Here is a 23,636-nt window from a genome sequence, read left to right as displayed (position 1 = left end):
TGGGTCTCAGTAGGACCTGGAGCCCCAGGTCTGTAGTTAACACTTGGATTTGGTGTAGATTTAAATATCACTGCTGCTAGCTGTTTAATCTGAGCTCAAAACCAGAAGAAAAGAAAAAAACAAATACACAGTCTATCTCTGGGAGCCAGACTAGGGAGACTAGCTTCACCCAAGGCAAAATTTATGTCTTAAATAATGTTTCTAGGAACAAGAGCAGTTAAATCACATCAGGAAATATTTGAGTCAATAATTAAAATGTCCCCATCGACAGCACAACTTACACTTGGAGGGCTTTAAAAGCGAACTTTAGAACTTAACCTTTGGATCAAGGGTCTGCCAACTAGAGCCTTGGGCTAGTTGGAACACAGCCACGCCACGCATACTTCAGAGTGGTCGGTGGTCTCTTCGCAACAACAGAATTGAGTAGTTGTGACAGAGTTCACGACCCGCAAAGCCTGAAATGTTTGTTCTTGGACCCACACCAGGAAAAGTTTGCAGTCTCTGCCTCTGCCGATGGCACAGAAGCGGCTCTCTACGCCATGCCATGCAGGGAGGGCTAACTGAACCGCATCTGTGCCTCTAGCACAGTGAGTGGTTCTTTCTCCCTGGCCTCACCTGCCCTAGGAAGTACTTTTTAAAAACAGACAAGGGGAATCACATTTCTGGGGGTAGGTCCACCGTGGCATTTGGTTAAAGCTCCAGGGTGGGCAAGCAGGGTGGAGAAACGGGATGCTGCAGGGGAGAAAATAACTGAAAGAAATGGCGGCTGTGGGAGTTTCCCCATCTCTGCTGCCTTGGCATCTGGCGCCTCGCCGCTGCAGCCCTGCGCACCAGCGCCCACTGAGTTAGTTATCAAAGCCCTCTGCAGTCTGGGAGCTGCCACTCTCATCAGGGCAGATGATGTACCTCAGTGGCTGTCAGCCCTCTCTGCACATCGGAGTCACTGGGGAGCTAAAGAGGAAACCCAATGTCCTCTTTCTCCTGCTCCCTTCTCCATTCAGGCCTAAAGCCATTAGGTGGCCAGTGCAGGTGGGGGTGGCGGGGTTAGGGGAGCTGTGATGGGCCAGAGGAGGGTGAGGAAGGCATCTGTGCAGACTCAGGGATGGTTTGACTTGGGGTTACAGCCCTGCAGGGTGAGGAGGGTCAGAGGCGGCAGGTGCGGTGCAGGGGGGAGATTGGCTCCAAGTGAGTGAAAATATTAAGGATAATGGGAGCCAAGTTTCTCACAATTGGAGGGAGTTACAACTATGAAAAAGGAGAGGACTAGAATCAATTCTGTGGTGCTGGATCGGAGTTTGATATATCAATATTCCTTAGCATTGTCCACTGAGGGGCCAGAGAGCAGTAACACCCTAACAGTAATGAGCATACTTATCACTCAGATCTTGGCTTTTAATTACCCTTTTCCACTGAAAGGAGCCAATATTCTTTAGAAAAATGTCTGCTTCCTGACAGGGTGGGAATGTACAAGATGAGCCTGAGACACTTTGTTGTGAAAGAAAGTGTTCAAGCAACGATGAAGATGTGTCCGAAGGATGCAGAAGCCAGCCTCAAAGGGCTCTTGTGGCCAAATCAGGGACAACTGGAGCACCAGTGTTAATAACGATGGTAAAAGAATATAACACAATGAATAAAATAGGAAACCACAAGTTTATATTGATAAATTTTAAAATGAATAAATGGAAACTTTAATGAGGAATGGAAAATATACATAATTTCAAAGTACTGACCTACAAAATATTTATTACAAAAGTAGGGAAGGAAAATAGGGACTTGACTGTGGGGAAGCCTGGCACACACACTTCCATCAAGTGATCAAAGCGAATGTCATAAAAATAGGACAAACTGAAATCAGTTGATAGGATGCAGTGAGAATAATATATCGCTTCTGTGGTACACCTGCCAAAGGGGCATGACCTCAACTGAATCATGAAAATATACCAGGCAAATCCAAGTTAAGGGCTATTCTATAAAACCTTTACGTGTCAAGGTCAGGAAAGTCAAGGAACGTCAAGGATTGTTGTAAACTGAAGGACACCAAAGAGAATTGTCAACTAGGTCAACACTTGATCCTGAGCTGGATGCCTTTGCTATGAAGGACATCATCAGGGCAGTGAGTGAATTTTGAGTCGGGTCTGCCCATTTGACGGTGGTGATTGCAATGTAGTGGTGAACATTGTGAGTTTGATGGTTGTGTTGTCTAAGAGCAGCGCTTCTCACATTTGAATGTGCCTACCAATCACCCGGGAATCTTCTTAAGATGCAGATTCTGATTCAGTGGGCCTGGGTGGGGCCTGAGATTCCGCCAGATTAACCAGTTCCCAGGTGAGGTCCGTGCTGCTGGCCAGGGGACCACACTTGAAGTCACAAGACCTAGGGAACCTGTGGTGAACACTGTTTGCCTCCTAGACACCCACCCCACCCCCTCTTTTGGTTGCAGACTCTGATTTTCCTTTGGGAACAATCTCCTCCCTGTTCTCTGTGCTCCTGTTTTGGGTCACATGGTCCTTCATGCTGAGACAGGAAGCACATGACTGGGGCCTGCTCCATCCCATGCCCTGGCCACTGTGAGAGGTCCAGGGCTTGTCCTGAGACCCAGCCATGGCCGTAAGATGCGACTGTAAGAGACCTGGCTGAGCTGGCACAGCATCTATAAAACTCTTCACCTTCTGGAACCTTCCTAGGATTCCAAGCCTTTCAGTGGCTCAGGCCTTTCCTTCTGTCCTCTACCTCCTAAAGGCTTAAAAGGTTTTTCTGTCTCCCTCATGACTCCACCGCGTAGTAGCTGTGTGACATTACTTAGCGTACCAAACTTGTCTGTGCCTCAGTTTCCTCATCTATGAAATGGGATACCGCCCACCTCATCACAAAGTTTATTTTGAGACTTGAATGTCATTGACATAAAGTGTTTTGTACTGTACCTGGCTCAGAATAGATGCCCAATAAATTTTTAACTGTTCAGTTTGGAGTCTGTGACCCCACACAAAGAGAAGGATAGCATCTCATTGGTAAGCTTTAGGTCATTTTCTTTATAGAGAGTGGCTTATTGCAGCATCTGGGGACTCTGGAAGATGAGCCCAAATATTCCACTAGCTATTATGTTTCTGCTTCCTCTGAGTCCTATCAATTCTTGCATGGTTTGGAAGCAGCTCAAGTGCCCATCAGTAGATGAGTGGATAAAAAAAGCTGTGGTATATTTACACAATGGAATTCTATTTGGCCAGAAAAAAGAAGGAAATCTTACTTTTTGTGACAGCATGGATAGACCCGGAGAACATTGTGCTAAGTGAAATAAGCCAGTCAGAGGAAGACAAGTACCATATGATTTCACTTATATGTGGAATCTAATGAACAAAATAAACTAATGAACAAAATAGAGAGACTCATAAATACAGAGAACAGACTGACAGCTGTCAGAGGGGAGGGGATTGAGGGAGCTGGGTGAATAAGGTGAAGGGATTAAGCAAAAACAAAACAAAACAAAACAAAAAAGACCCTCAGTGCCATAGACAATAGTATGGTGATTACCAAAGAGAAAGGGGGGTTGGGAGGTAGAAGAGGGTAAAGTGGAGACCAATGGTGATAGAAGGAGACTTGCAGTGGTGAACACACAATAAATAATTACATGTCCTAGTTACTTGATTCCTACCTAATTTGCTTCCTTCCTGTATTGAGTTGCCTATATAAATGTGCATCAAAAGGAAATAAATTAGCAATATTGTAGGTGTCCCAAGAAAGGTTTTCACATTCCCAGTAATCTTAGGCTCTCACCAGTGATCAGAAATCCCTTTCGACTGTCTTTATTCTACTGCCATCCTGTGGCCATCTTGTGCCACTGCAGTACTGTGGGCCAGGTGTAGCTTTGACAGTTCGCACTGTCCTCCTTATGCCTGGGAAGGGCTCCTTGGGAAGAGGGGAGTGCAATGAAGCAGGCAGGAGGCTGGTCGTGCATCACCAGTCTTGACTTGATTTCTGTTTGATGAACTTTAAGGACACATAGTACAGGGCCACGAAGCCGCCGCCGATGCCGATGAGGATGAAGTAGATGGCGTAGAGCGGGTATGAGTCCAGGTGCATAGAGCTGAGGATCTGGGGACACAAACATCAGGGAGCTCATTAAGGAGATGCTCAGCTGGATGCCATTTACCGGGAGTCCAAGACTCGGCTACCTACTTTGTCTCCATCGACAGGGATGGTGAAGTTTCCGACTGTCAGGTGGTAAGTTTGCCCTTTAAACTGAATCAGCATCAGTCCTTCGAAACACCACCGGAGGAAGGACACGTTGGAAATCCACGCAGGCACTGAAGACAGCAAGAGTTGCGTTATTCACACGGGCTAACCCCTTGCTCCCAGCAAAGCATGCCTGGAGAGAGGGTCATGGTGGCTCTGTCCCTGGAGAAGCAGGGAGGGGAGAGGACAAAAGCTGAAAGGGCAGAGGGGTAGCTTGGGACATGGACTGGGGCAGGGCACAGAGGGGGATGTGCGGCAGGGGACCCCATGTCGGTCCATAAAAACTGCAGAGAGTACTTAATGAGGTGTCCCTCCTGACACGGGCGTGCGCGCTCAGCCGCCAGAGCTGCAGCCCTGTGGAGACTCCACAGCCCCAAACTAGAGACTTCTGTGTCCTGACCCTGTGGAGGTAAGATGCAGAGGGGAGGCGGAGGAAGCCTAAACCCTACCTGGTGGGTCAAGAAAGGCCAGGCAGAAAGAGGAGTGTGTGGTGGTGCGGCTTCTGAAGAGCTGGGAGAGGAAGCAGTGGGTGAGCTGCGGGCCCCTCCCCTGCGGATTTTCACTTAGAAAGCTCACTCTGCGCAGGTGAGGGCTGAGAGGGACATGGAGGGAGAGTGTACAGAGACCAGGATATTGCCCTGGCCCAGGATCAGATGAGGAGACCAGGGCTAGAGGATAAGGCAATGGGACGTTTCAGAAAGACTTGGGAGGTAGAGGGTGAGGGAGAGTCAAGGGTGACTTCCAGGTGGGGTTTATAAAAAAGTGCCATCCGCACCCCGTTGCGGAGTTATTCCCTTGCACGCAGGACAGCTGGCCAGGGCATGTGTTCCTTGGATTGGACGTCAATGATGAGTTCCCATCTCAAGGCCAAAGCAGGCCTAAGCCACAGAAGACCTTAAGAAGCTTGACTGGGTGAGGGGAGCAAGCCTCACCTGTCCACATGTTGTTCAGGCTTATCATGAAGCCCCCAGTCAGGTAGAAAGAGTTGTAGATTGCATTGCCGAAGAAAGAAGACATGTGGAAAGTGGGGAGCAGGGCGGCAGTGCACAGGGCCATGATCCTGCAGCAGAAGACCACCAGCCACACCAGCAGGAAGTGCAGCAGGAAGGGCTCGGGGCTCGGGCGCAGGTTGGCCAGCCAGTAGGTGGGCATCCCGTAGATGAAGATGTACGCACAGTGCTCCGGAAGTTCCCCTAGGATCTGCAAAGAGCAGCCCTTGCCAGGATGTGGAGCCAATGTCTCCATTTGCCACTATTCTTTAGGAATGGCGAAAGATGGCAACCGCCAGTGCTGCTGACCTTCCCTTCCCTCCCGGGGCTGATCAGGCTGCAGTGGGTGGGTGCGGGCATGTGGGCTCTCGAGCCTGAGTTTGCTGCTGGCTTCCCCCTGCAGATGCATGTGCTCCCTCTGAGGCAGGTCAGAGCAGTTTCCCCTAGTGGGTATCTGCTCTCATAAGACCTGTTTTCAAGTTCCTATCCCCTCTGCTCAGACCTCATAGATGTGTGGCCTTGAGACAGCCACATAACCTCTCTGAACCTCTGCTTCCTTGCAATGAGAATAGTAACCCCTGCCCGACCTGCTCCAGGGCACGTGGTGGGACTGGAGAGGTGAAGTGTGCAGATGTTTCCCACCTTTTCATTTTTTAGGTTTCTGCTGACCAGAAAAGTGTCATTCCTGGTCCACAGTCCTGGCCTAGTGGTGAGTGTTTAAAAAACACCAAGTCTCTGAAACTCCCCTTTGGCATGCGGCACCTACAGCTGGCTCCCTGGTTCAGCAAAAGGCTTCTCTGTAACTTCTGTACAAGGTGGTGCAACTTTCCTTTCCCCTCCCGTCCCCTTGGGCCAGTCACTCGCTCCCAGCCCTGACCAGTCACCTTGGCAAAGAAATACGGGCCAGCAGTGTACAGGCCGTCTTCCAGTTCATAGTAAAGCATCGCCCTCTCCGAGTGACCTAAACAAGGGGAGAAGAGGAGAGTAAAAAGTGAAATTAATTTATGATGCTTCTGTTTCCCAGTCTCTCTCAGTATAATTAAAAGCAGTCACAGTACCTCAATGTCTTGTATTTTTAAAAAACTAGGCAGAGCAAGACCATCCTGATTTAGGTGTTTGTAATTCTGTGACTTGTACCTTGCTGTCAAGCGTAAAGCCTGCAAGGAGAGGTGGGCCTATGACTCCTTGGTAATTTGCTTTCATTTGCATACTAATATTAATGTGTGAACTTTGAAAACAATGATCTTTTATATCACCATCATGGTGACATTATTCAGTTAACCTGTTTTCCCTGGGAGCTAAGAGCCACGCAGGTAGGCTGTGGGCCAGTTCAGAGGATGGCCGACGCAGTGTGCTCTGGCCGCTCCAGGTGTGGGTCATGGGGAGCAGGGGACACTCACATTTGGCAATGACGTCCAGGATCACGTTGAAAGGGATGAGAGCTCCAATCATGAACAAAAGGGCCGCCGTGTCCATGAAGGAGAGCTTGACGGCCCCATGGCCGTAGTAGAGGAACCCGATGATCAGGGACATGAGGCAGGCCTCCGCCCCATGGATGAGGAGGGTGGGGAGGTCTCGAAAGTCATTGGAAATCTGACGACTTAAGCAAACAAAAGAAAGAGGTGCCATGGGAACATTGTACACCCATCCTGTGACCTTGGCCATGTCATTCAGTCTCAGTAATGCTCGTCTTTCTCATCTGTGACCACTTCACAGAGCTGCTGTGGATATCAAGTGAGCTCACTGATGAAAGCCCCCGCCTCACCGTAAGTGCTCAGTAAATGATCACGTTGCTTTTATCATCACTGTACCTACCTTGCCATTTTACTTAAAGAAGTCATCCTGAGGAAATAACTCATCAGGTACGTGAAGAGGTATGCACAGAGATGTTGGCTGTAGTTGCTTGTAATAGCAAAAGCCTAACATAATCCAGCCATCAATATGGACCCAGCAGATTGGAATGCCAAGGAACACCTTACCAGATGGGAAGCGGAGGTGCTATTCTAAGTAACCCTCCCCCCCAAAAAAACCCCAAATGACTACAGAACAAAGAACTACATGCAAAGTATAATTCCAGCACAAAGAACAATAGGCAGAAGATAACCCCAGTTATGCATGGAAATGTCGTAGAAAGGCTCACACCAGCTCTGGGGTCCGGCCTCCTCTGAAGGCCAGTGTGACAGGAACCTTCCCCTTCTGCTGGAGGTTCTCCTGCACTGTCTGAATTTTTCATAATGATCCAATGTGATTTCTATGATCATCTGGCCAGTAAGGATATTTTGATTTTGTTTAAAGAATGAAAGTAACGAGGATGCTCTGTGTCACAAGGGAGGCCTGGTGCTGTCTTGGTGATGTTGGTTTTTTTCAAATGCTTCACCTCTTTAAATCTACTTTGAATATCAGTGCCTTCTTCAAATTCACTTTAGATAGAAAGAGCTTAATTTGATACAAGGCTTGCGGGGTGGGGGATAAAATGGCAGACAATTACCGGATCAGCGTGGTAAACTGCTGCACGGGGCCAGGCAGCTCAGGGGGAGTTGGGACGTGGTCAGTGTTCCTTGCGAGGACCAGGCTGTCAAGACAGAGAGTGTGTCACGGGGGCGTGGGGATGTCTACCTTCAGGAGGGCAACCTCTGCCATCAGCCACCCGACCCGCCTCACCAATTCGAACAAGTGCCCGCGCCTGGCTCCCTGGTCTCCGCTCTCCACACGAAGTCATCGAAGCCACGTACTTTTTCCCGAAACAAGGCTGCGAGCACCTGTGCCTTCTCTGTGGTGGCCGCTTCCTGCTCTCTGCTCTGCCTGTCTATGCTGGTGAGATCCACTGTAAGCAGAGGGTGTGGGGCCGTGGGTGGCCTGTCCCTCCTGCCCATGCTCACAGGTGAGGCCAGAGCAGAGCAGGGCAGAGAGGGCTGGCTCCACCCTGCCAGGCCGGGCCACATCTCTAGAGAGCCTGCCGCTGGGCAAGGGCTGGTGGATCAGTACAGGGGCCACGGAGGAGGGCCTGTGGGTGCTGACCCCCAGTCCCACACCCAGGCTCATTGCAGGGACTTGGGACAAAGAAGGAGGCATTGGGCCTTCAGGTTCAAAGGCCAGAGCACAGTTATGCTCTGGCTCCAACTGCAGCTGTCTGAGCAGCCTGTGGTGAGGACTCAGCCTCCCAGGTGGCCTGACTAGGTGTGCTGCCCAGGTGAGCTGGCCAGGGTGAGGCTGAGTGGTCTGGCCTCCTGGGAGTTCTAGGTCTCACTGTAAGTTAGTCATTTGGCTTTCAAGCAGCCTGCCCAAAAGGGAGGAATGTTTTAGTTGGAGGGTGCCAGGGTCCCACCAACATGGAATAAAATTCTCACTGCCCACAGTAAAGGGAGCCAGCATGGCAAGCTGAGAACCAGGCTGACCCCCACACACCTCCATGCTACCCTGTGGGGCTACCTGGGAGGCCTCGACCCCAGGCCTCCTCTTACAGGGCTGCTGCCATGCTAGTAAGGCACCCCTCTCCCGGTCACAGCCAAGGCTTTCCTAGCCTGGCCCCTCCCAGGGCTCCCCCCATTTCTCCCTTGGTGAGGGGGGATCACCACTCAACCTCTCTTCCTCTTCCCTCCTCCCATTTTTACAGCACATCTCAGAGTAGGATAATGTCTAGGAGGGGTCTAATAAATTGTGAAGTGTCCCCTCCCTGTGCAAGGCCGCAGCTCAAAAAGCCACATTATCTGGGCATTGCCAGGCCCTACACCCCAGACGGTGAGGGTCACATGCCGTAGAGCTTATAGGCAAGAGCCTCCACCAAAAATAATAATAATAATTATTATTATTATAATAAATAAAGACATAAAAGTTTTTTTCAGGTCTGTTATGGGCATTTGACTTCTGGTAACCCCACTCCGGGGTTACTACAGTTTCTCCTGGTGGCCAGGTTGGCAGGTGCCCTCTGCCCCCTTATCTGAGAATGGCTGGCCTGAGGATGACATGCTGGCAGGAAGCCAGGCTGGCACCTGCACACCAGGAGGGAGGGTGAGTGCTATATTAGTTCACACAGGGTGAGGGCTGGCAGGTGGAGAGGGTACCTGTCCTCCTAGGGGAGGGTTGGATGGTGGATGTTGGGGGCGGGGAGTGGGTCATAGGGCCAGGAGTTGGGGGCTGGCACACTAGCTAGGAATCCCAATTCTGCACCTTATGGGTGTGCAAGGTGTTCAGCTTTGGGTTTACATCTTCTGATCTGCACGGATGGAGATGACCTTGGCCTGGTGGGGCCATGAGGGTCCAAGGGACATCCTCTAGTGCCTTTGGGTCCAGTGTCTGCTCTCAAGGAGGAGGTCTGTGTCATCATGTTTATGGTTAAGTCCCTTGCTATATACCAGGCCATCCTGGGAGGAAGGCTGGGGCTACCCATGGGAAAAGCCACGGCAGCTGCTTCCTCTGCTCTTGTACAATGGTGCGGCCTCCCCAGCAGCCACTGGTGCTCTCAGGGTCTGGCACCTGTTTGCAGGCACCTGGAAAGGCAGCTGTCCCCACAGGAATGAGGACAGTGTCCATGTTTCCCCTGAGGGCCACAGGCTGGGGGCACAGGACCCCAAGCAGAAGGCATCTCTGGTGCTAACAGAGCAGCGTTCATGTCTAGAGATTCCCAGCGAGGACCACAACAAAGGCCCTGAGCTGGCCTGCACCCTGGCCCCTTCCACCACCTGGTGCCTCCGGGCTCCCTGTCTCTGTGGGTACAGATTTAAGATTTCCTGGAGGTCTCCCAATCTCAAATATCCTGTTTCTGTATAGAGTCTGAATAAAGACCACAATTCTAGAAATTGACCCAAACTCTCCTGGGTTATATCCCCTCCAGTTTGGAGCATCCAAGTTTCTTATCTATGATGCACACAGGGTGGCTGTGTCAGAAGCTGCTTTTCTCAGGCCCTCATCTCTAGCATTTGCTGCTTGGCAAACTGACCCACCCCGCCCACCCGCAACCGCAGCCCTGCTTGCTGAATCTTCCCACCAGGCTCTGGGGAGCCCTGTGTACCAGACTACAGGCCTGCTGGCTCACCATAGAAGTCAGCAGGATTGCTGTAGCGAGGACAGGGGTAACCAACTGCCGTGAAATACTGGACCATGTGCTGGGCTGCCCCCAAGTAGATGGTGATGCCAGATGTCATCAGAAGGACCAAGTCAAACAGCCTGAAGATGTCCGACCGAGGCTGGTGGAGAGAGATGAGCACCAACCGGTTGCCTTTGGCCAGCCTGGACAGGGTTTTCACCAGGTTGTGGGCCGTGAAGCTGTCGAGCCCAGAGGTGGGTTCATCCAGAATGAGGATTCCTTCCCGACGGAGAGAGGAGCCTGGTAAGTCTGCAGGACTCTGACTGGACCAGACCAAGCCAGGGGGCAGACGCAGGTCACCCCATGCCAGCACAGCAATCACAGCCCTCACCTGGGTTCCACAGAAGCTGCACCCCAATGCTGACTCTCCGTCGCTCACCCCCCGACACTCCCCGCACATAGGTATTCCCCACGCGTGTGTTGGCACACTGCCGCAGCCGCAGCTCTGCGATCACGTCATCTACCTGAGGACAAGAGGAGCCAGGGCTTCAGAGGCCACCTCCTTGGGCCTCCTGCAGGGCCAGACATATTTTGTCCCTAAGTATAAAAGCACCTGCTCCTCTGCATGGGTTTAAAGCTCCAGCTTTCATTTCCCTGATACACACTTTGTTTCCTGATCTGCCCACGGACCATGTGTTGGGAATGTGGCAGTGTCTTGGCGACAAGACAGTGGGGCTCCCTGCTCACATGAAGGACCACAAAACGAGTAAACAAATACTCATCATACATTTTGTCACCTGTCGTGAAGGGAACCAACTGGGCTGAGTGGCTTACGGAGGGTGACGGGGTTTTAAAGGACGACTGAAGGGCAGGCGGGGCATACGGTGGACTTTTCCAGATGCAGGTGGTGAGCTGGGTCCTGAGGCAGAGAGGACGGGGCAGGCAGGGGAAGAATGCCCTGGGTTCTTGGGGACACCGGGGTCGGTTCATTACCCTTTTGTCACGCTGGGCCTGGGAGAAGGTTCTGGGCAGGCGCAGCTGGGCGACGAAAGCCAAGGTCTCGCGGACAGTCAGGTTGGGGAGCAGTGGGTCGTGCTGGCGCACGTGGGCCACGTGCTTCCTCACCAGCTGAGGCGTGCTGGGCTGCCCGTTGATCCTGATTTGGCCGGACTTAATTTTGCCACCACAGCCTCGCCCAGTGATCACGTCCAGCAAAGAGGCTCTCCCACAGCCTGCGAAGCCACCAGAGACATCCTTGAGATCAGAGGTTCTGCGGGGCCAGCCTGGCAGCCCCTGCGGCCTCCAGTCTCCGGCTGCCCTGGACTGCTCTGTCCTCACAGCAGTGACCCATCCTAGGGAAGTGGCAGGCACTGCACGCAGCCCTTTTCATATGCTCTTATTTTTATCAATAATACTTTTTACTCTCTCTCTAAAAAGAAAGGGATCTATGGCAGGCAAATGGACACCATCCTCTTCTGATGACATAGCAATGGCTGTCGGTCTGGGGAAGTGTGTGTCTGTTTGCACCAGGCTTCTGAAAGCATCTGAGGAGGCTCTTTGACAGCCATTTAGGCTGCAAAAGCGAATTAGGCTCAGGATCTGAGAACACCTTCTTGTGGACAAGCTGGAAAGACCTCTGTCCAACTGCCCCAGGTGGGGCTTTGGTTTCCTTACTATAAATCTCTTTTAGAGAGGAAATTTTCCAAGTCGTTTCCAAACAAGGAAAGCGCCAATGTACATGGCGTAACAACTCCTTACTGCAAGCCAGGTGCCTCCTGCAGACAGCCCCACGGGCTCTGGGCACAAAACAAAAACCGAGGAGCTTCCCCAGTGGTCCTGCTGCCCAGGGATCACAAGTTTTCGGGGCAGAGAGGAATCTTCCCACTGCCTCCTGGGTGCACCTCCTTCAAGGTCCCTGAGAATTCAGGTGGAACAAAACAACCCGGAGAGACACCAGAGAGGTGGGCTCTGGTCCTGTGCTCTGCTCAGCCCCAGACATCAGCTCTGGTCTCCAAGAGCCCAGGAGACTTTGCCGACATTTGCAGGGACTATGGGATTCCTACTCAGGGAGGGGAAAGTACACATTTCCTAAACAAAACTTTGTGAGAGGAGTGGGTGGCCTTTCCAGCACCGGGTACGATTGGGAGAACCAGGAGAAAACACCCAGGACCCAAGACCCTCATAAAATGGCTGGAATCTTCAAGGCAGTAAATTCATTCATTGGAGAACACCTTTGAGCTGCTGATTCAATAGAAGAAGCTAAAATGCCTGGGGCTGTTTTATTTTATTTTTTAAAATGATAACCAGAATTTGTGTGTGAGTGGAGTAACAGTCACAGGAAGTATTATTGATAAGCTCTTCTAAGAAATCATCTTAATAACATCAGCCAAGTAAACCTGAAGCTAAGCACACTGAGCCGAGGGTCCAAGGGCCTGGAGCTGGCTCTGTGTCCCCTTTCCAAAGCGTTTGCCCAGCTACCAATCAGGGAGCCGATGGCGACAGGACTGTGTGCAGCGAGGATTAACCATGACAACACTAAGGCTTTGTGGACGCACCTGGTAAGGCCCCATGTGTCTCCCAGATTCTGAATTCTTAATTCTTTCATGAAGAGAAAGCAGATAAAACAAGGAAAGCCACAAGGAGTTAGAAAGAAAAATGAAACTGGCCTATGAAGTATCTATTTTTTTCTTGTTTAGATCAGAATCACAGGGACAGGGCCATGCGGGTAGGACTTGACCTCTGGGGCTGTTCCAGTTCCAAAGTGCATTTACACACAGCTGATCTTTGGTTGGACAATAAACAGAACTTCCCTCTCTGAAGACTGTAAAAATTTGGAGCAGATGTTCAAAAAGTTGACTAATCTGGAAATGATTAATTCCAAGGTATAAAGTGCTGCCTGTTACACTATGGAAGGGAGAAATGCCTTCATCTGAGATTATAATCAGGAGACCAAAGTTCTAGTTATAGATTTGCATGAAATGTATGTCCTTAGGCTGTGTGTGTTTGTGTGTGTACATGTGTGTAAGGACAGGGAGAGAACACTGTAGAAATATTGAGGGCTAGATAATTTAAATACCCTCCTCTTAAGATGCTTTGAGACAAGTAAGGAGGAAGAGAGATAGAAGACAATGACAAGGATTAACTCTGCTCTCCAAGCCCCCGTTCAGCGCTGGTGTCTGCTGTTTTAAGTTTGGGCCATGGAAGTGACTACTTGAGGGCCTCTAAGAGTCTGGCTCTGTGCAGGTGGTTGAAGGTTGCGCTCAGACTGGGAGGGGTAGTGTCTACTCACTCTCTGACCGAGACTGGGAATCTGTGCAGAACAATGAATGCTCTTGTGGTAGAGAAGTCCCCTGAGAAGATCGTTCAATTCTGAAGCTGCCTGATGATCTTGGAATAGTTTTTGCTTTGTCTTAATACAGGTGTTATAGGCAGAACCTCTGGCTGCAGATGAAAGGAGCACAGTCCTCATTCCACTCCAATGACTCTCAGTAACTGCCTGAGAGCTGGTAAATGGAGAAGCAGAGATTTGAACCCAGGTCTCTCTGACCCAGAACCTGTGCTCTCAAATGCTCCACTCGATTAGTCTACTGGTCAGTAAAAGATTCTGCGAGAAGCCTCCATTTGTCCAAGGAGACATTCTGCATTGCACTGCCCCACTATCTGTCCTTTGTGGTACCTGAGCTCCCTATGATGGCCAGCATCTGCCCACTCCTCACTCTGAAGCTCAGGTTCTGGATGCCCAGCTCACGGGAGTCCTTGCGAGATGTCCAAGGCATCTTGAGCTGAGCCAGCTGCTCAAACCAGGGCACCTGGAAGGCCATGTCCACCTGTGGGGAGACACCAGAAGGCTCCTCAGAGAGCTGAAAAGCTCAGGAGCTTCAGCATCTTCTGTTCAGCTTCCTACAGCTGACATCCTCCTACTGACCACAACAGGCTTGAGGAGTCCCCACGCAGGGTCTCTCAAACACAGAGGCTGGAGCTCACCACTCGGAGAACCTGAAGTTGCCACTTCCAAGTCTGAACATAACATGTGGAAAACATTTGTAATAGCAGAACAGAAATAAAAATACAAGATGTAAAATAATGATGTCTTTACTCAATAATAATAGTAATTTACTAATAATTTAACAAATCTTTACTATGTGCAAGGCATTGTAGTCATCCATTTATATTCATTATCTCGCTCTTCATTGCAAACCTACTACATAGGTATGATTATAATCCCTGTTCTACAGATAAAGCTCAGAGCAGGTAAGTAGCTTGCTTAAGGGCATAGAGCTAGCAAGACGCAGTGCAGAGAAAGGCTATGGCACAGCCCATTAGCTTGTCCTAACTCAGCTCCTCAGGAAGCCAGCATTGGGCCTCGGGGGTTCACCATCCCAGGCCCGGCCACATCCCACCTGGGCCACTCGGGGTCTGCCCTTGGGGAGGTGTAGGAAATACGGGACTTTGAATCTCTCTGGGGGATTCCTGACAGTCCCTGAAAGACACCTGCACTCCGAATGTTTTTATTAGCTCCACTGACAGCATATTTTACAACAACAACAACAAAAAATGACAAATACCTACATCAAGTCCGTAGTTTAGTAACTAGTATCATACCACTACTGATATCTTTGTTTTGATAATTGTGCCATGGTAAGCAAAATGTTAGCATCAGGGGAAATGGAACAAAGGGTAATGGGAACTCTGGGGAAATCGGTACTGGTTTTGCAACTTTTTCAAAAGCCTAAAATTATTTCAAAATATAAAATTTTAAACATTTTAGAGACCCCTCCCCCCAATAAGGTCACACAGTTTGCTTCATGTTTTATCAATTCTCTGTTTATGCCTCTAAACCTCCCACTATACCAAGTGTCACAGAAGGAGGTCTCTGTGGTCCTTGTACCCATCATGAGGAGCAACAACATAGACTGGACTCTGTCTTTGGGAGCAGACGGCCCCCTTCCCTTCACTTAGGGGATTGTTTGGCCTTCCCTGCCTGCTCTTCCCACATAGTTCTCAGGTGTGCCTCTACCTGGTAGCTGAGGCCTTGGACCTCCAAGGTGTTGGACTGGCCACTGTAGGTGAAGTACAGGCTGTTGTCACTTTCAGAGGAGAACAAGCTGTCCTGGAGACCCTGCAGGGAGAATGACAAGGTGAGGGGCTCCTTCAGGAGATGCTGAGGACACAGGACAAAGTAGAGGGGGAGAACCAACAGGTGAGAGCAGACGTTGGTGTGCTTGAGATCATGAATTGGCAAGACTTGGGTTTAGGGAAGAGGAGCCCAAGAAAATAGAAACCTCAATGAGGGCACATCTCCTCTTCCCTGCAGAGAGAACTTTAGGACTTCCCCCTGCAGTATAGCTCCCGGCTCCAGAGAACCTCAACTGCAGGCTGACGGACCGTGAATCCAAGCAACCCATGGAGCGCGAGGTGCATTCTCAGGACAGGAGGCAGCTTTGTGAGCCTCCGTGCTCTGGGAAGTCCTGAGCTGAGAACTGCCCTTTAACTTCTCTTCCCTGAATCTGACTGAAATCTCCTAATGCCAAATTGACTTCACATACCCAGCACGTGAGAGGAAGCCATCTTGTTGCTATTATTGTTGGCATGATGCTGTAGTTGAATGTACATCAAACAAATCAATGTTTTGTGGCATCAGCTGATACCCTTGAATGGTATTAACTATCTACAGATCTGAATTCCTTCTATTTTATCAATTCAATCACTTAATCATTGAGGCCTAGTAAAGTTTCCATTTTTTAATGCACTTAAATTTTCTTCCATTTCTATAGTGCAAGGAGAAGGATGTGTTCATGAATGAGCTCCTGTTGACTCTGGTCTTCCTCCCTCAAACATGCGTTCCTTCAGTCAATCAAGTAGTCAGCCAACACTCATTGGGAGCCCACGTCATGTTTCAGGCACAGAATTTGGGATGTGACAATGAAAAAGAGTCTTTGAGAAGCATAGATTTTTAGTGGATGAGACAGGTGATTAGGACGGAGCAGCACAGGCCAGGCGCAGAGGCAGGCTGACCTCCAGCACCCAATCAGGTGTCTTTTCACTGTGTATAACCATGTGCTGGATGTGAAAATACCGGGACTTGTGATTTATGTGAACGTAACAAGCCTCCTTGGAGTGACCGAGGTGAGTGGTCCTTGGAAAGGACCTTGCAGAGCCATGGAAGTGGAAGGACATGAATATAGGCAACAGTCAGTGGCAGGCCCACAGTGGGGAGTCCCAGATTTCTGGGAGCATACGGGAGGGAACAGCAGACCATAGCTCCTTACCTTGTTTAGAGTTAGAACTATCACCATAAAGATCTTAAAGATGTAGAAGAATGTGGGAAAGATGAACAGCTAATTTGGCGGAAGCAACACTATCTTCGGGGAACAGAGAAGGATACATAGGGATGGGGGGGGTGGATGTTGGGCCTCAGAGCTCTTGCTAATTAGAGGCGAGTATATGGGGGTTCACTATTCTTCAAACAGAATTGTCTGAAATATTTCAAAAAATGTTTTTAAACTGAGAGAGCTAGCCACTCAGTAGAACTCCAGATTTCTACTCCTACCTTGACCCCCAGCTACTAATGCCTCCAAGGCAGGAGTCAGAGGTGGAGGCGAAGAGCTGAGAGGGTCTTCCCCCTCAGGGGTGGACAGTGAAGCCCCTGAGGGATCCAGAGCAGATCAGAAAGCAGCTGGATTCCGCTGGACTGCAGCCCTGTCCTCACCTCCACTACCTGCATTCTCACCGTCGAGCTTTACCTCTTAATTTTGTTCAAGTCTCAGAAATTCTATCCATTGCAAAAACATATCCTGTTTGTTTTTAAACAGCAAATATCTGCAGGCAGGATCTTAGTCAATAGGTATAAGATATGAGTGAGTTCAGAAATTGCTTCTGCGAACGAACACCTGGCCCTCCCCAGGTTAGATTTCCGGGCTGCTGAGAAAGGGAGGTTGGGCATTCTGGAATCTGGAGCAATATGTGGAGACGATCTCAAGCCCAGGGCGTGAGGGGTGGTGTTCCACTTTCCAGGCAGGTAGGTGCTCTGAGCAGGTGGAGGGGGCTGGGGCCCAGAGGAAAGTGCCATCGAGATGGAAAGACAGGTAAAAGGAAGCAGAGAGCATGCACTCCCTGCTCCGCAGTTTCTCTTGCCGCTTCCCCAGGACAAGCTGGGTAGCTCAGGCCCCAGCCTCCATCAAGGGACTGTGCCTTCGGGAGCAAAGTAGGCAGTCAACTTTCAGAAAATAGAGTGTTTATGGCCTCTGTTCCATCTGAAATATTTTTGTTGGCTCCCAGGAAGGATTTGTTAGATTCTTCCTGAGGTTTTGACAAACTCTCTGCATTTTTCAAATACTTAAATATCTATTCAGCTGACATCTTAATCAGTATGACTGTCAGAACATCACTTGCATTTCTGACAGGTAACACCCCAAAAAGCAAAAGCAGATTTATTTGTAGGTAACCCGCTCGGCTCCTGCTGGGCTACACTGTAATTTCTCCTTCTATTAACTTGTGATCAAATTCCTGAGTCAGAAGCATAGAGAGGAAGGAAACCAGGGGAGCACAGGGTACAGGGTCCTTGTGCTAAGATGAGGAGCCCGGGCCTTGGGTCAATATTGACAAGGCTGGCCCTGGCCTGAGCTGGGCCTTTTCTGAAATGTTCAGATCAGACCTCACAGAGCTCTGCCCTGAGGCCTGGGCCCCTTGCAGCCTCCTCTGGTCATGATCCTGCCCATGGATTGAGGAGTCTGTAGGCTAAGGGCACTTGCCACTCAGATACACAGGACCCCAAAATCCCCTGTGCCAATGACCCCCAGCCCACTCTCAGGGCCCATGTGAGCCTTGTCCTAGGCCCGTCCTCCTGCACATGGACAGTACTGCCCACCTGGGCACCCCAGGCCAGAGGGGCATTTGTCTGTGGAGAGTGTGCATGGAACGTGGGTGAGCCGGATGGGTGTGTGAGGTCACGTGTGCAGACAGGGCTGGGCAGAGAAGGGAGACAGGCTGGGGTATGGTCTGTCCCCAAGAAGTCCTAGAATTTTTATTTTATTTATTGACTTTGAAAGAGAGAAAGAGAGAGAGAGAGAGAGAGAGAGAGAGAGAGAGAGAGAGAGAGACATCGTGTTGTTGTTCCACTAATTTATACATTCATTAGTTGATTCCTGTATGTGCCCTGACTAGGGATCAAACCTACAACCTTGGCGTATTGGGACAACACTCTAACCAACTGAGCTACCCAGCCAGGGCTGAAGTTCTTGAATTTTTAAATTTACACCTGGCCTTCCAGGCTGTGGGAAAGGTATATGAAGGTAAGAGGATAGAAACTATTTTTAATTAACAATTCTTAGCTTGATTAATAACTTTAAAATATCTAGACATATGATACATAGCCCTCATGTTCTCATTCTCTTGGCACCTTGAGTAACAGGATTGGAGAAAACAGAACTGGAAATAACAGCATTCCTGGATGTCAGCTTCAGGCAGTTCTTTGCCTACTAAGCTATGGTGGCTACACTGTCGGACTTTCTAGGCAGGAGGTTAGCCCCCCTGAGCTTACATCCTATTCAGGCTGTGAGCATTGCAGTCATGGCTCCTGGGAGTCCTTTTCTGGTGGGGATTTGCCCCGTGGGGTACTCCCAGAGCAAAGCTTCTCATTCGCTGTGGCTGCAGAGCTCACTAGGAATGGTGGGTTCCTTGGGCCTGGCTGAGGTCAGCAACTCAAGGCCAGCCCAGGGCCTGTGGCCTTCCCTGTTGTGAGTGTAGTGCTCAGTGATCCTTGTCTTTCACGGCCTTTTCCCCAGAGCAGGCAAAGACAGAAGGGCAGGGTGGGGTGAGGCAAGGGCAGAGGGTGGGGATCTGTTTGCTTTCAACTTTCCCATTTAGCCTCCTGCTTCAAATCCCAACCACAGCCCAATTTTAGTCCAAGGCCATTTCTCAAGCAGACATTTATCGTGTAAAATGAGAGCAGAAACCTTAGACCCCAACCTCTTGTCCCCATGGTTGTCACCTGTTCCTTCCAGTTCTCTCTGGGATCTTTCAGCTGCCTGCTGTAGTGATACTGTGGACATAAATTCCGACATTCCCATAAATGTCACCTGCCATCCCATCTCACCAGTTTACGGTCACTGAGATTCTGAGCCTGACAGTCACACAGACAAAGGAGACCCCTCTGAGTCCCTGGTATGTGTGAGCACATTTCTGTGTAAAAAGCTGGTGCAGCCCACGTTGCCAACAAGGACATCATTTCCCCATCGGTGCACACCTGAGGTCAGGAAGTGACCTCGGAGGCCCCCCCACCAACCCCTGACCCTCTGACCCCTGAATCGGCGCCCTGCCCCAGCCCTTTGACACCCAGGAAATGGAGTCCAGCTGCTGCGGTCTCACTCTGCCCGTGGCCCTGGCGCTCCGTTGGGACAGAAGGTGCCTGAGGGAGGAAAGTAAGGTCGGGTTCACGCCCACCCACCGGGACTGAGGTGACTCCCTACCACTCACCGAGGTATCCTGGGGAGCATCCCCGATCCTGAGCCCTCTGTCCTCCGGGGCCATCTCAGCCATGGGGCCCAGCAGTGTCTGCGCCCCTTGCTGCCGATTCCTTTGGACCTTAGCTGTCACGTGCCGGTGCCAGTGCTTTCTCCCTGTCCCGAAGCTGAGCACCCTCTGGTCCTCCTTTGATGAGCCGCCGTCTCTCTCCCAGCATTCCTATCTGGCAAACGTCCCCACAAACACAGAATGTGTGTTCTGCTCACGGCCAAGATCACATACACACTCTGGCTAAAGGTACATCAGATAATGGTGCCTGTGGCCAAACCCTGTCCTGCCGCCGGGGAGACCTAAGGAGGGGACTCCCGGGCCAGGTGAGGAGCAGGCGGGGCCCTCTGCAGCTGTCTCCTCTGCGGAGGCCCCTCCAAGGGAGGGTCCGGCACCAGAAAATCCTCCTGTCTTTGCTGCCTGTTAACCATGAGTGAACTCCCACCTTTGACCCCCGTGGGGTCCTCAGGACTCCAAATAAACAGAGGCTTCCAGCGCCCGGCAGAGGAGCTTCCCGCAGCTGCGTCAAAGCCGCGACACAGCCTGGGCGTTCTCCATGTCTCCTACAGTGTCAGGTAAGGCGGGCAGGGCCCAGGATACGGGTTCCTCATCCCTCCTCACTAATGCGGCCATGGATGCAGGCCTTGGCTCCCTGCCGAGTGGGCCGTGGTGGAGAGAGCAGAGGGAAGGCTGCAGTGGTAAATGAGGAACACGGGAGGTTCCTGCCCACGGCAGGGCCTGGAAGCTGTGCCACATACGGCAGCTGTGCTCTGCCTCTTGCCCCTGTGCCTCGAGCTCCTTCCCATGCGTCCCCCTTGTGTACTCCCTGCGGGACGTGGATGGAGAGGCCTTGGGGCGTGGGGGTGCTTGCAGCAGAGGTGTAGTGACGGCTTGTGAAAAGATGCAGTGTCAGCCGAAGGAGTAAGCAGTGTCCTGTTTGCCATCTCCCAGCCAGCCAGAGAGCTAGCACTCAGAGCAGCTACCAGGCCGGTGCGCAGTCAGGTCATCTGCAGTCACTACTTGCCAGGGTCCACAGAGGAGGATGCTGAGGCTAAAACACTCTTAGAAACTTGCCCGGAGACAACTGGGGTGGGGCAGAGCTGGCCTCTGTGCGGGGGACACAGGTGTGGCCCCTTCCAAGACCGCACTCTGCTTCTGCCCTGCGGGGGTTTCCTTTGCAGCCACCGCGCCGGGCTCTGGTGGGACGTCGCGTCTTGCCGGCAGCAGTGGAACAGGCAGATCCTCAAAGACGTGTCCTTGTACGTGGAGAGCGGGCAGATCATGTGCATCCTGGGGAGCTCAGGTAAGCGTGAGGACCAGTGCTCTGAACTCTCAGTGAGGACTCAGAAAGGGCTGCGCGGCCGGATCTGAACAACACATTGAGGAAACAGGTTTGAGTTGTAGCAAGAAGTTTGTAACAAGTTTTATATTAGAATGAAATCTAATGACCTGACTATGAATAGAAGGAACCTGATGTGAAATCTTTAGAAAGATCCTTGAAAAAAAATAAAGTCCTGCCTGACATGTACGTTAATTCATATTTCAAAGTACGCAAATCACCTAGCACAGTGCTCCATATAGGGTGCTCCATAAACACTATTTCGCTGATCTGTACCCTGCCTAGAGACGGGAAAAGGAACACAATAAGCACAAAGATGCCCATTTATGCCCCATATTCATTGCTCTTTTTAAATCATGATACAGTTCACACATACAGGCAAGAATAGAAAATAAAAGAAGGTTCATGTTTAACATCTGGCTTTATAAATCTTTTTTTTTTTTTTAAGATTATTAATTTATCCTGCAACCTAGGCATGTGTCCTGATGGGAAATCAAACCGGCGACCCTTCCATTCACAGTCTGGTGATCAACCTACTGAGCCACACCGGCCAGGACAAGGCTTTATATATCTTAACATCATACCATTATTTGCTTCAGATCATTTTTTTAAAAGGAATAAATATTACAGGTTCCACTGAGGCTATGTGCCCATTCCCCAGCGCAGCCTTCTCTTCTTTCACAGTAATTACCCTGGAGCCTGGATTCAGGGACTGTGCTTGTGTCCCTGCATCAGCCAATCATTCTCCTGGGAGGGTGTGGCCTCCAGAGAGGCGGTGCCTTGTGGCTGCAGGCAATGCCCTGAGGGGTCATACCTGGGAATCCTCAGCAGCTGCCGGTTAGGTGCACGGCCCTGGCCCTCCGAGGAGATCTGTGAGACACACCGTGTCCACTACACTATGTCACATTTAAACCATGAAAGGTTCTGACACATTGGCTTCACGGAGGAGCCTCCTGACTGATGAGTTCCTGTTTGCAAGTTGTTGACATGTCCCGGCTCTCCACATGCATTGCTCCCTTTAACAGAGATGGGTAATGGAAGTCTGTGGCTATGATAAGCATGGTCGGCCACTTTCAGCCTGAGCAGGTGGACAGCTGGATGGTGAAGGCAGCATTAAGAGTAAATGAAAAAGAATCCACTGATGAAGACTTCCAGTGTCCTGAGATTTCCTGTCTGTTTCTATTTCCAATTTTTCAACCATTTCTAACTATAGTCATATACCATAACAACTAGGATCATTCTAACTTTTATTTTAATAATTATAACATACTTCTTTCAAAAGAACCAAAGCTGAGTTATTCCTATAATAATTTGTCACTTGTTGCCTTCTTTGCACAGATAAAAAATTGTGGCTGGTAGCACACAGCAAGGAATTGAACCCACCTTCTCAGAAGGGTGTCCCACAGGCCCATGTCATGCTTCATGCACATCTCAGCAGGACAGTGGTGGGGGTCCTCAATCTGGTATCTGGGTTTTATGACAATGTCCATCCTTTTATACTGGACATGAGTTCACAGTAGACTGCAAGTCCTGCAAGAGTGGGAACTTTCTCTGTCTCTTTCTCTTTCTATCTCTCTCTCTCTCTCTGTATCTCTTTCTCTGCTGTAACTTCTACAGGTAGAACAGGGCTGGCCACACAGTAAGTGCTTCATAAATATACATTGAATCAGTAAGTAAGCAAATGAATCAATTTTATGAATTACTCTTAGTGTTTTATAAAATGACATGATTTCATCAGTGTCTTATCTAAAGCAGCATTGCTTATCAAATCTTTATTAGTGATGCAAAAGATGACTCAGGTGTTCAAAACCTTGCTAAAGTTTGCCTAAGGTCATCTAACCCTCCAGGGAAAGGTAATGTTTTTTGGCTCATTATTTGTTTTCTATTGAGACCTAGACTCTGTGCTGCATGTTCTCTTGCAGAAGACTAGTTACAAACGAGTTCTGTCCTTTCAGTCAAGATAACCCCAAAGGTCATGGTTTTATTGCCCTGTATGGCAGTAACCATTTTTCTTTCTTTTTTCCCTTTTTTAATATAGCAAAATGCATATAATATGAAATTTACCATTTTAACCATTTTTTAAGTGCACAGTTCAGTGATATCAAATATATCCACAGTGTTGCACAACCACCCCCACCATGCGTCCCCATAACTCTTTTCATCCTGTAGAACTGAAGCTCTGTATGCATTAAACAGTAACTCCGCCTTCTCCCCTCCCCTCAGCCCCTGGCAACCACCATTACACCTTCTGTCTTTACAATTTTGTCTACTCTACTACCTCATACAAGTGAAATTATACAGTATTTGTCTTTTCGTGACTGGTTATCTCATTTAGCATGATGTTCTCTAGGTTCATCCATGTTGTAGCATACTTCAGAATTTCCTTCCTTTTTAAGGCTGAATACTATTCCATTGTTGGATATATCTCATTGTGTGATATATCTCATATTTTGTTTTTCCATTCATCCATTAGTGGATACTTGGGTTCTTACTATTATAAATAATTCTGCCATGACCAAAAGTGTACAAATATCTCTTTGAAACC

At 49.8% G+C, this 23,636-nt stretch overlaps 2 protein-coding genes across 2 annotated transcripts in view; one reads left to right on the top strand and one right to left on the bottom strand.

The window, feature by feature from the left end:
- Positions 1-1,664: 1,664 nt before the first annotated feature.
- ABCG8 (ATP binding cassette subfamily G member 8) lies at positions 1,665-20,003 on the bottom strand. Its single transcript, XM_090281225.1, has 13 exons — positions 19,717-20,003; positions 15,260-15,361; positions 13,919-14,069; positions 11,236-11,474; positions 10,634-10,766; positions 10,252-10,521; positions 7,881-8,043; positions 7,708-7,791; positions 6,620-6,819; positions 6,104-6,180; positions 5,163-5,430; positions 4,174-4,301; positions 1,665-4,089 (listed from the first exon to the last, which is right to left on the bottom strand). The coding sequence occupies exons 1-13, from the start codon at positions 19,777-19,779 to the stop codon at positions 3,952-3,954; spliced, it is 2,016 nt and encodes a 671-aa protein (XP_090137351.1). The 5' UTR covers positions 19,780-20,003; the 3' UTR covers positions 1,665-3,951.
- Positions 19,959-23,636, top strand: part of ABCG5 (ATP binding cassette subfamily G member 5) — a 26,809-nt gene continuing 23,131 nt past the window's right edge. Inside the window, exons 1-2 of the mRNA XM_090281226.1 lie at positions 19,959-20,327; positions 20,934-21,055. Coding sequence (XP_090137352.1) covers positions 20,182-20,327; positions 20,934-21,055 — 268 coding nt within the window. The 5' untranslated portion in view covers positions 19,959-20,181. The remainder of the gene's footprint in view (positions 20,328-20,933; positions 21,056-23,636) is intronic.

Source organism: Furipterus horrens, unplaced genomic scaffold (genome assembly GCF_987537825.1).
Source record: "Furipterus horrens unplaced genomic scaffold, mFurHor1.1.pri manual_scaffold_6, whole genome shotgun sequence".
Classification (NCBI taxonomy): domain Eukaryota; kingdom Metazoa; phylum Chordata; class Mammalia; order Chiroptera; family Furipteridae; genus Furipterus; species Furipterus horrens.
This window is presented reverse-complemented; position numbering and strand designations above follow the sequence as displayed.